We start from the raw sequence: 12,190 nt of genomic DNA on the forward strand, positions 1-12,190 counted from the left end.
AGGGTGGTGGCCAAGGTTAGTGATGGTGCTCGGATTTTTGAGGGCTTTCATGGGGGTGGTTGAATTTGTGGGTTTTTCGTGAGGGTGGTCGGATTTGGAGGCGTGGGTTTCATGGAGGTGGAAATTTCGTGGGGGTGTGGATGCAGTGTTGGTAGTCAAGGTGGTGTGGGTGCCTGGGTGGTTGTGGGTTGGGTGGTGGTCAAATTTTATAGTTATAGACATCTAATTGTGTTAGTGCGTTACTAATTAATGAAGTTGTTTCGTATGCCAGTACTTGTATTATATATGTTAAGTTTGTTTAAATTTAGCTTTTGAGTATGCCGTGTTGTTTTTATCCTACTTTCTTATGCTAATTACTGAGCTGACACATTTTCTTTTGAGGTTGAAATGTTCCATGGCTGCTTTGATTGCCCCTCTTTTAATATCATCTCCTTCTTGATATTTTAACAGGAAAATGAGGACATTAAATTTTTCTTCACTGTTGAGCCTGACTTGTTGATGCCTATGATGAGTTTGCACTTGATTTGTTGCCTGAGCATTTGTTCTTGGTTCTTCTTGATTGGTCGCTGAATCATCGATATGCTGATTTCCTGAGTTATTCTGTATATTTGCCCCTGTTTCTTCAACTGGCAGCTGATTTAAATCAAAAAAATGTCCCCTAATATCGACATCGTTTTCACCTCCATGTATTTCATGATCACTTGGCAACCAATCTTCATTCAAGTCCATTTCTGAGGCCTTCAACAACAGGCAATGATGCAGAAAATCTTAATCAGAAAAATGCAATTAGTTTTATGGAGTAATTACTCCTAACATGGATACTGAAACATTCATTCTGTTTTTTTTCTGGTAATGCAGTGGTATTTATATGTTGATGTAAGCTGATGGTGTAAGAAATTTAAATCACCTTTGAAAAGGTGAAAAATATGGCGCCATTGTTTTGGCTGAAAATTATGGCGGTTTTTTTTGGCTGAAAACTTTTGATATTTGTTTCTCAATCCGTGTGAACAGCAATATTGAAATGCTATTGGACCACACTATGTCATTTTGGAATCCTATTGGTTAACAATAAATGCAAGGATTGTGGTCTATTGGGTAAAGAGATGACACCTATTTTCTGATATTTTCAAGTTTTTTAAACAATGCATTAAAACAGCCCCACATGGGCATTGTACTTCCAATGATTAATGTACAAGGAATCTTCCCATTTTCTTAAAAATTGTGCTTTTAAGAGTTATTTGCCTGTAATTACGGGACGGAGGGAGTATAATGTATGATGTGTGATATTACAGGCGCGATATAGTAGATAATAATGTTATCAAAAATATCGTCCAAATCAAAAATAATTTTGAATTCATCAATTGTTGCACCCCGGTGTTGATCCACAACATGATCAACCCACCTAACAAATTTGGGTCTTTCTCCAAAAACCTTTGAATAATTATGTCTGATTGTTGTCATTGTTGGTGAATCTTCGAAAATCAACCTAGGAAAACGTCCGATTAGTCGGTTTTTCCATTTCTTCGAAACAAGACAGCCTCGTATAATTTCCGTCGTAGTGAAAACGGATAATATTGACAGCAAAATGTCATCGTTAAGTAATTCCATCAACCTATCATTCACTTCATCATCACCACTTGCCGCATCATCACCCTAATTAAGCAGTATCAATAAATAAAATACAAACAAAAAAAAGTCATAAGCAAGAAAGAAACAGAAAGATAAAAATATCAACCCAAATAACCTTAAATAAGCTTCGCTGATGAACGATTTTGTGGAATAGAAATTGATTAGTTGACTAAATATATAGTGGATGGAAACTGAAATTTAGAAAGAAATACTCCGTAAAATTTATCATAATTATTACGAGTATTCCGTACTTAAATTAAACTAAATTAATTAATCTTACATGTTTAAGATTAGGAAAGTCCTTGGAGAACAAGGATTATGAAATTATGTAAGTAATACTCCGTAATGATTCTGATAATTAAGAAAGAAACGTGAGAAGTTTTTCTAGTAAGGCTCCGTTGAATTCATCTTATTTTTGCTGAACTGAAATTATTTTTTCAGAACTGAAATTATTTTTACTAAATTGAAATTATTTTTGCTGAACTTAAATTATTTATACTGAATTGAAATTAATTTTATTGAACTAAAATTATTTTTATTGATTTTCTATTATATTTCTTCTTTACTGATTTTTACTGAACTGAAATTATTTTTACTGAGCTGAATTTATTTTTACTGAACTGAAATTATTTTTACTAAATTGAACTTATTTTTACTGAAATGAAATTAATTTTACTGAACTGAAATTATTTTTACCGAATATTATTTTTTTATGGTAAAGTAAACATGGTACCTTTGTAATTTTTATTTTATTTTTAAGGTTAAACATATTGCAAATTGCAATAGCTAGTACTTTTGTAATTTTTATTTTATTTTTAAATATCAAAGAAGTAACTTTTTTTTTTTTGTTACGTTTTAGAGGCAAGAACCATAATAGACGCGGCTATGTAAGGTACTTATTACACAAAATCTAAGATATATAAGAAACAGTATACACAAAGTCTTATATGTAGTTAGCTACATAGTGTGGCCACTTCACATTATCACATATAAGGCAATTAATTAAGTAATAGGGGGTTACGGTGATGAACAAATGGGGTTAACTTAATGTATGTAGGCTACTTAAATGAGAAAAAGGGTTACTCTCTTAAATAGGTGGAATTATTCTTTTATTTTCTAAAACAAAATAACAAGGGTTACTCAAATAAACAAATGAGGTTACTTATTTCTAAATTATTTGATTTCACTCGTATAATGAATTTGGGTTACTTTTATGAACAATATGAGGTTACTCTTATGAAAATGTGAATAGGTTACTTTTCAGTTCAGTTCAGCTCCAATCAATTCAGTTCAGTTCATTTCAGCTCAATTTAGTAAATGTGAATGTGAATAGGCCCTAACTATATCATATGTCATATGCCAATATAGTACAAATGTACAATAGTGAGTAGTAATAAAATATATATATATATATATATATATATATATATATATATATATATATATATATATATATATATATATATATATATATATATATATATATATATATATATATATATATATATAGAAAATATGAGAGCTCTTTCCTCAACATAGGATAGTGACAAATTTAATATATAATAAATTAATAATTAACGAAAAATTACTCCATATCTTTTATATGTTGAGAGTGAGGGAAAACTCAAGTGGTTAGAACTTTATTTTCTTCCAATTCCAGTACATCCTGAGAGGTTGGTACCATATAGCCTCACAAATCACAATTCATACTTTTATTCTCCATGCTTTTTAAAGAGGGGTGAGGTCATATATCATAGTGCATGCCATAATCAATAGCAATATATTAACATGTATAAATGATATGACCTAATTAAAATGAAAATTGTAAAGACCTATATGACTATGACTATTATTTATATTAGCCTAACGTAGTATATAGATGATAATTAATACAAAAAATATTGTATCTTATTTTATTATTTGAATATTATGATTTAATTTTTCATGTTAACTATATTTTATTTTTGCCGTATTTTATACGAAATATGTGACAAAATATTATGTTCGACTAATTAATGTAAATCATTATTTATATAGATGCTTGTATCATGTTAGCATAATATTTTTAGACTTTACAAATAAGATGTGAAATTGCATTTTACTAATTAAGGTATTCGTAATTAAGGAAGTATATATATACACGACAGCACAGGTCCTATGTTACCATAATAAGTGGCATAGTAGTTTACTAATTAAGGAAGTATATTTATGCACCAGAAAATCTTGCATAGACCTATTCCACAATAATATTATTGTGGACCTAATTAAGGTTTATACATACGTAACTGACATTATATTTAACATAGTAGTGATCTAATTTTAACTTAGTGTTCTTTATTATTCATATTGATCATTATATTAAAAATTTCATTAAAAAAATTAACCTCTCATAACTTTTATAATGTCACACTAACTTTTATTTCAACATAATAACCTTTATTTTAATATAGTATCCTTTTTATTTATTAATAAAACAATCATATTGTCTCCAATGTTGGTGGTTTATAATAAATTAGTGTGAACCGGGTCCATTTTAAGAATTTGTATGCACGGGTGCTATGCTACCATAATATTACTAACAAAATTATGCTCTGCCCATTTACCATTATTACTATGTTAGACTTTATGAAATTACTTTTTTTTTTTCCATAATATTTTACATAATTATTTAGAATAAGATACTTAGAATATTCTTGTTTTAATATGGAAACATACACATTAATAAAGTAAAAAAAAATAATATAAAATAGCAAATCATATAACGACATTTGTCAGGCTCACATTGAAGATAGATAGATTGTGTGTTTTTAGGAGGTAGATGGAGTTAAGTAACAAAGGATCTTTTGAGTATATTAGAGTAAATGTATGTTAAGAGCTTCAATCAATGTAGTAAAAATCTCAAGATTATTCTGTATGTTAAATTTCTCATCAAAGACTAGTACTCGTACTCCAAAACTTACCCAAAAATAGTATCTAAAGTCAGTCAATCAAGGTAGGACAAAGCAGTGTTAAGAAAGAGAGAGATTCTAGACATTGATCCCTCAAAAACTTAAATAAAAAAAAATTCCTCCACACCATTTAATTAGGTTGGCTCGAAATCCTCATATCCTTGCATGTCGTCAAGCCTCTGGAAGAACTTGAAATCTTTAGACAATATACTGTCAACGATAATCGGGTCTACCTGAGCCACCATCTTTGAATGACAGAAATGGGTGTGTCAAGGAATGGAGCATAGCGATGAATGACAGGGGAGACGCTCCTTCCTATCTTAGTCCAAACACTTTGGTGATAACCAGCAGTAACAGGGGCATGATACATGAGCTTCAACAGCTGCATCAAGAATTCAGGCACATCATTAGTTTCCATTACAAATTTACAAGTGTGCGGAGGCAAGCTAAGCATGGCTCCCCCCACCCACAGATATAAGTGTTCAAATTTTATACGAAGTACAATCACAACATAGTAAAAAAGGCAAGCTATGTAATATACCTGCCAGTACATGAAAATTTGGATGAAGTTGCGCTGCCATCTGCAAGGATATAAGCAAGGTTATTGGTTAACAGAATAGGAACGAGAGAGAAAATGGAGGAATTGACAAGGGGGAAAGTGATGAAAAAGAAAAGTTAACTCACGAGAATAAGGAGATGATGAGAAGGAAACCAAGTCCAACCTCAGCATGTGAGGACAATATGCTGAGGGTGGTTACATTAGATTCCACCCATACACAAAGCTCTTCCAAGTATTTTCTGTTAAGACACGACAAATGTAATGAGAAAAGTTCATCCAAAAAACAATCAATTCAACTCTTTACACTCAGGAACCACCCACAATCTACAAATGATTATGATTTTGGTCCAGGAATACTTGAAAAGCAGTGATGATCCATGTAAAGTAAGTTAGATCGAACATTAATACATAACCTATAAAATCAAGCTGAGGATAAAGTTTCTTCAATGTAGGCTACTTAGTTTAGTGATTTAGATTAATTTCAATGAGGTGTTATCGCTTGTCAAGCTGCAGTCACAATAGCTTAAGCAACTAAAAACTTGTCATGACCCCACAAATATACTTTGTATGTAACAGTGCTCCAAGAGAGCCTTGCACCACATCAAACAAGGGAAAAACTAACACTTTGACCATAACCTCTATTGAACTTCAGCATAAACAAATTAAATCAAGCTTTAGCTCAAATAAGGGCTCAAAGTATCAAACAATAAAAGTATAAAACCCCCAAACCATCCACAGATCATATGACCTATTGCTTTGTTTTTGGTCTAGCATCCTTTAGAGAAAATCAATAACATGAATGCATGAATCAGACCTAAAACTTAACTATAACCTCTGAATCTTTATCAGCAAAATTAAGTGCCAATATAACTCAAGCTGCTTGGTTCTCAGTCCATCCAATTCAGATAAACTAGCACACATTCAATGAATCCAGTGCGAAGATGAAAATTCCCTACCTGTATAAAGTAGAACTGCTGAAATTACGCCTGAGAAACTTGGCAACATGTTCTAGCGATCGGCAGAGAATGGGTATCAAAGCAACTGCAAGATATTTTGACATTATCATGTCAGGTGAAACTGTAATAGCAACATACATGTGTGCATTAATGAACAAACAATAAACAGACACTCACATCGGAGGCAATAATTTGATGTAACAAACATGAGGGAGTAAATGAAGTAAATAAAGTCCTTCGTTGCAAGTATTGACTGCAACCACATTTGAACAGCCTGCATATTCCATGCCCTGGGAGTCTGCAGAGTAGTCAAACAGAGATTTAGATAAAGTAATCAAACAGATATAGTAAAGGAGAGGAAACTGAAATATGCTTACCCCATATAGTGAGTACAAAGAATATAATGACGAACATGCAGTGCCCAGTAACGATAGGCGATAAGCCCTGTTTGAAAGATTTGCAGGAATAAGGGGAAGGGTTGAAAGTAAGGCTAAGACAAACACCTGCAAAGAAAGGGCAAAAAGTATATAATACCACCAAATAGACACTGCAATTAAAAATAGTTAAGCTTCATGTCAGAAAATAAAAGCACTGTATTACTGTGAAGTAATCTTTCTTAAATACAGATGCCTCCATGGTTTCAAATGTCTGGCAATATTGATTTTTTCAAAATTTTGCAATGCTAACTTTTATTTCTAGCATTAAGGACCAGTTTATAGTTTAGAGAAGCAGATATTGAACAAGGTAACCAACAAATCATCTAAGAAAAGTGAATGTATATAGCTGATCCCTTTTATAATTTTGACTCCAGAAGGGAAGATAATTAACATATTGGCAACATGAAGTAGCCTGCTGTGTCTGTACACATAGTACACACATTTTAATGACCTTTGAGTAATTTGCATACCCAGGCATTCACAGAAAATTGTATGGTTTGCTTATCCCAGCGCATAGCAGGAGCTGGACCAGGACTGGGAGTTGTTGATGTTCCAGATCCAGAGGTTCTAGTACTAGTGCCTGAAAATGAAAGGAGCTATCAGTGTATGTAAAGGAATTTTGATGGATGTAAATTATCTACCAGTACTTCTTTCAGAGCATACCAGAGCTACGAGGTCTCGCTTGATCGCTTGAAGATGTTGACGCTGATGATGAAGATGATGGTTTCACTGGCTGAGAGGAACCAGTTGAAGACATTGGCTCGACAATAAGACCAGGATCCTAGCAATCCAGTAGCATACAAACAACATCAAGATTGGACAACAATAGGTAACTAAAGAATAATAAAAGACCAAATATGCAAGATGCAGGAATATGACAGATTTTTCATGTATATAGCAGATACAGTGTACATAGCAGCAGCAGAAAGAAAATATTAAGTACTTCAAATTTATATACCAAAGTTATTTTTCTGGCAATGCAGTAGCATCCAAACAACATCAAGATTGGACAACAATAGGTAACTAAAGAATAATAAAAGACCAGATATGCAAGATGCAGAAAAATGTGACAGATTTTTATGTACTACGTATATAACAGATACAGCGTACATAGCAGCAGCAGAAAGAAAAAATTAAGTTCTTCAAATTTTTATAATGCAAAAGTTATTTTTCTATAAGACAAAGCACCACAGATATCAAAAAACTCATCAAGCTTATCCTATATTGTTAGTACAACAATTCTACATAATGTAATTCATATTGAGTTAGTATATACCTCCTTCTTACTTCTTAGTAGGACCCATCATAGAGCAAAGAAAGAATTCATATACTTAACCAATGTCAAGCCCAAAAGCAAAAACCAAAAATAGATAAACTGCCTATATATTGTAATGGCCCAAAGTATACTCAGCAATGTAACTAGGATATGGCATGATAGAATAAGACAACATGAACAGCAATTCTATAATTTTTCTTGCAATGCCTTATTCACTGGGAGGCTCCTGATATATATTTCCTTTAATTTTTCTTCAATAGGCAACTTTGACAATTGTTGAGAACGCTTTAATATTAATACACTCTTTAAGCCCATTGTTCATGGCTATGCAAACAATTTCGAGTCAAGACATGAATTCCACGAATATTTGAAAACATTTGACCTTTTGACCTCCATGATCACCAGTAATTTTCTAATTGAATATGATGTTATCATCAAGTGCTTTATTGTAACAACCAAACATAATAAAGAATGTCTTTTAAGTATAAAAGAGGTCATACACACATAACCTAGCTCACAAGAAAGGATATACAAATTGAAAATTACGCAAGTAATTTCATCAAAAGCAACTCACAAGTCGATTTCGAAGTTTGCTTTGAACACTAGAAGGACAATTATGAGTAACTGAATAAACACATCTATGCAATCTTTAGCCCCTTACATGTGAAACTCAAGCCAATTATACATGCTCAAATTCAAGGTTCACTAAAAACCCAAGATTCTGCCAACTTCAACCAATCAATTTTTGAGTATAATCAGCATCCAATAATAGTAAAAACAAAATCAACATGCAACCACAAACACCCCAAAAATTTAGGGATTACCAATAAACCAAAATCAAATTACAGAACACAACAGCAATCCAAATCCAAACAAAGACACAAACTTGAACCATAAAACATCAAATTATGAAAACCCCAGCAACCAAAACCCAATATATGAAACAAAACCCTTTAACTAAAGCAAACCCATCACCCAAAACATCAAATTGAAAATACCCACAAACTAAAAACTAATCTGATTGAAAATTAAACATAGTATAAAGAATCAAAAACATGAAAATTGAATAATTTGATTAAAATTGAAAAGTATATACGATGTAACGCTGGTAGAATTTGCGCTTGAAATGATCAACAACATCAGAACGCGAAGCCATATTAGGAGGGATGAGAATGTTGGACCAATAATCAGCCCATCTGGGGTCTCTCTCATAATCGTATGAAGCTGCTGCGATTCTTTTCATCTTTTGCGCATCAACACCTTCATCTTCTTCTCCCATTTTACTGATTTTCACAAAATTCGAGATTTGGATTTTCTCTACTAGTAATTATGGTGTGCGAGTGATTTTGTGTTGTTCGCAGTTGACTCACGACTTCTCTCTCTTCTGAGTTAAGGGGAAAGAAGAGATGGATAGAAAGGAAGGAAACTGAATCTGAAATTTGGACTTGGAGCAACTTCGATGGGCTTGGACTCATGGATTCATGGAGGGGTTGAATGGTTGATAGTGTGATTAATAAAATAGTAGGCTTGTCAAACGGGTTGGTCCGGTGAAGTTTGATTATGATGATTTCGAGTTTGAATTTCTTTTACAATAAAGATTAAACAATATAAAGATTTTTTTGTAAAATATATATATATATATAAAGATTTTAAATTTTCGGGTTTAGATGGAAATTTTAGGGATTTAATGACGTATTTTTTGTGATCTAGTGAGATTTGATTATGATGATTTCGAGTTTGAATTTCTTTCACTTAAAATTAAACAAAACATGTGTAAAGATAAAAAAAACTTTTAGGATTAGATGGAGTCTAATATTTTGGGAGTGAAATACCTTTTTTCTATGCTCATTGTTTTTATGACATGTCTAGAACAAAGTTAATAAAGCCGGTATTTCGATAGACGTTACAAGTAGCAAGTAATTATAGTAATAAACAAAATTTCTTTCTTTGTACCTTTGTTGACATGCATGTTTAGTTAGTATGTATTCCAACATCTTTCTAAATTTGTTTCCTAAAAACCTTTAACATATTTATTGATGTTAGATTTTACTTATTATCTTATTTGATTCCTTAAACTTATGCATGAATAGAATGTGTGTTTCTTCTTTTTAGAGTTTTGAAGGTCATTAAATTTTGATTACTTATAGATGTGGGTATGAGTCGAGCAAACATAAAATAGCTCTTGATGAGCAAATTTGATGATCAATTTTCTACGGTCTCTCAATACTTAATTTTGAATACTCTAAAAATTGGATTGTTTAATTGGTCTCTAATTTGAGCTTCATATATATATCACCCCATGATTCTAAGTCGACAGCATCGCACTTGACTTAGGGCCTGTTCTCATTGACTGAACTGAGCTGAACTGAACTGAACTTATTAATTAGTGATTTTTAACTACGGATTAATGATCTTTGATTATTTATTATTATACATATGTGTATATACAAATATACATATTAAAATATTTAAGAAAAGTATACTATGTAATTAAAATATTTATGAAAAATATAGTAATAACATGAAACCCCAAAACATTTTAAAAATATATACTATTTAAATAAAAAATAAAATTAGTTTAAGTTGTGTAGTACTCTCATTTTGTCAATGAGTTTAACAGTAAAAATGTGTATCAAAAAAATATAACCATTTGAACAATGAATTGTATTATTATTATTATTATTATTATTATTATTTGTTAGATTTCGGGAAAACTCCTCAGGTTGGAGTGTGTACCATTGAATAATATATATAGTGTTACAACGCTAGTCCTAATCTTGTTAGGAAATCTAGTCTGATAAGAATACAAACTATATCACAATAATATACAAATATATCCTAATTGTGTGACAAACATTATCGTAAACTCTAATATCTATCACACCCCCGCAGTCGTAGCGGGAGGAGGACGTACGCTAAGACTGGATCTAAAATCCAAAAATAATTCTCGTGGTAGGCCTTTAGTGAAAATGTCTGCAAACTGATATCTAGAAGGAACATGCAACACCCGAACTTTCCCCAAAGCAACCTTTTCACGAACAAAATGTATATCCATCTCCACATGCTTGGTGCGTTGGTGCTGAACCGGGTTGCCAGAAAGGTAGATAGCACTGACATTATCACAATAAATAATAGTAGCCTGCCGTAGAGGACAATGTAACTCAAGTAATAAATTACGAAGCCAACACGCCTCAGAGACAACATTTGCGACGCCTCGATATTCTGCTTCTGCACTTGACTTAGACAAAGTATGTTGACGCTTAGATGACCAGGACACGAGGTTGTCCCCAAGGTAACAACAATATCCCGAAGTGGATCGTCGGGTATCGGGACAACCTCCCCAGTCAGCGTCTGTATAAGTGATCAGTCGATGAGAAACAGTCGGATATAGATGTAAGCCGTGATCAATGGTACCCTGAACATAACGCAAAATGCGTTTCAATGCCTCATAATGAGGTTCCCGGGGATCATGCATAAAAAGACACACCTGTTGTACCGCATAGGCAATATCTGGCCTAGTGAAAGTGAGGTACTGAAGAGCACCTGCTAAACTACGATACAAAGTGGGATCCCGAAATGGTGGTCCTGCATCTGCACTAAGTTTGGACTTAGTGTCAACTGGAGTAGCTGCAGGCTTACAAGAGCCCATACATGCACGCTCTAAAATCTCCTGTGCATACTTAGCCTGTGAAGTAGCATAAAAGAGGGAGTACGAGTCACCGCAATCCCTAAAAAATAACTCAATGGCCCCAAGTCAGTCATAGGGAACTCAGCTTGCAACTGAGAAATGATCCCTGCACGCAACCTGTCAGATGAGGTAGCTAGAATAATATCATCAACATATAAGAGTAAATATGCCATATCATCACCCTGTCGAAAAGTAAAAAGAGAGTTGTCACTTTGAGCAATGACAAAGCCCAATTTAATAAGAAAATTCGCAAAGCGTTGGTAGCAAGCTCTCGGAGCTTGTTTCAAACCATAAAGTGCCTTGCGGAGTCGACAAACATGAGTAGGAGCCCTGCGATCAATAAAACCCAGAGGTTGATGCATATAAACAGTTTCCTGCAAGTCACCATGTAAGAAGGCATTTTTAACATCTAATTGATGTATTGATCACTTTTTAGCTAAAGCTAAACTGAGAACAGTACGAATAGTGGCCGGTTTAACTACCGGACTGAAAGTCTCATCACAATCCACACCAACTTCCTGCGACCTGCCATCACAAACAAGACAAGTTTTGTGCCTTTCAAGGTCACCATTAGACTTGTATTTATGTTTAAACAGCCACATGCAGTTAACAATATTCACCCCCGTAGGCCTAGGCACCAATTCCCATGTCCCTGTTTTAATTAAAGCACTGTACTCATCATTCATCGCTGCATTCC

General features: G+C 33.2%; 1 protein-coding gene across 1 annotated transcript; it reads right to left on the reverse strand.

The window, feature by feature from the left end:
* Positions 1-4,453: 4,453 nt before the first annotated feature.
* On the reverse strand, positions 4,454-9,291 carry LOC145592771 (uncharacterized). Its single transcript, XM_081649280.1, has 9 exons — positions 8,902-9,291; positions 7,193-7,310; positions 7,000-7,109; positions 6,470-6,595; positions 6,270-6,390; positions 6,093-6,177; positions 5,262-5,375; positions 5,119-5,158; positions 4,454-4,959 (listed from the first exon to the last, which is right to left on the reverse strand). Exons 1-9 carry the CDS (start codon positions 9,082-9,084, stop codon positions 4,807-4,809), a joined length of 1,050 nt encoding a protein of 349 aa, XP_081505406.1. The 5' UTR covers positions 9,085-9,291; the 3' UTR covers positions 4,454-4,806.
* Between the last annotated feature and the right edge of the window lie 2,899 nt (positions 9,292-12,190).

Source organism: Chenopodium album, chromosome 18, assembly GCF_948465745.1.
Source record: "Chenopodium album chromosome 18, dcCheAlbu1.1, whole genome shotgun sequence".
In the NCBI taxonomy this organism is placed as follows: Eukaryota; Viridiplantae; Streptophyta; class Magnoliopsida; order Caryophyllales; family Amaranthaceae; genus Chenopodium; species Chenopodium album.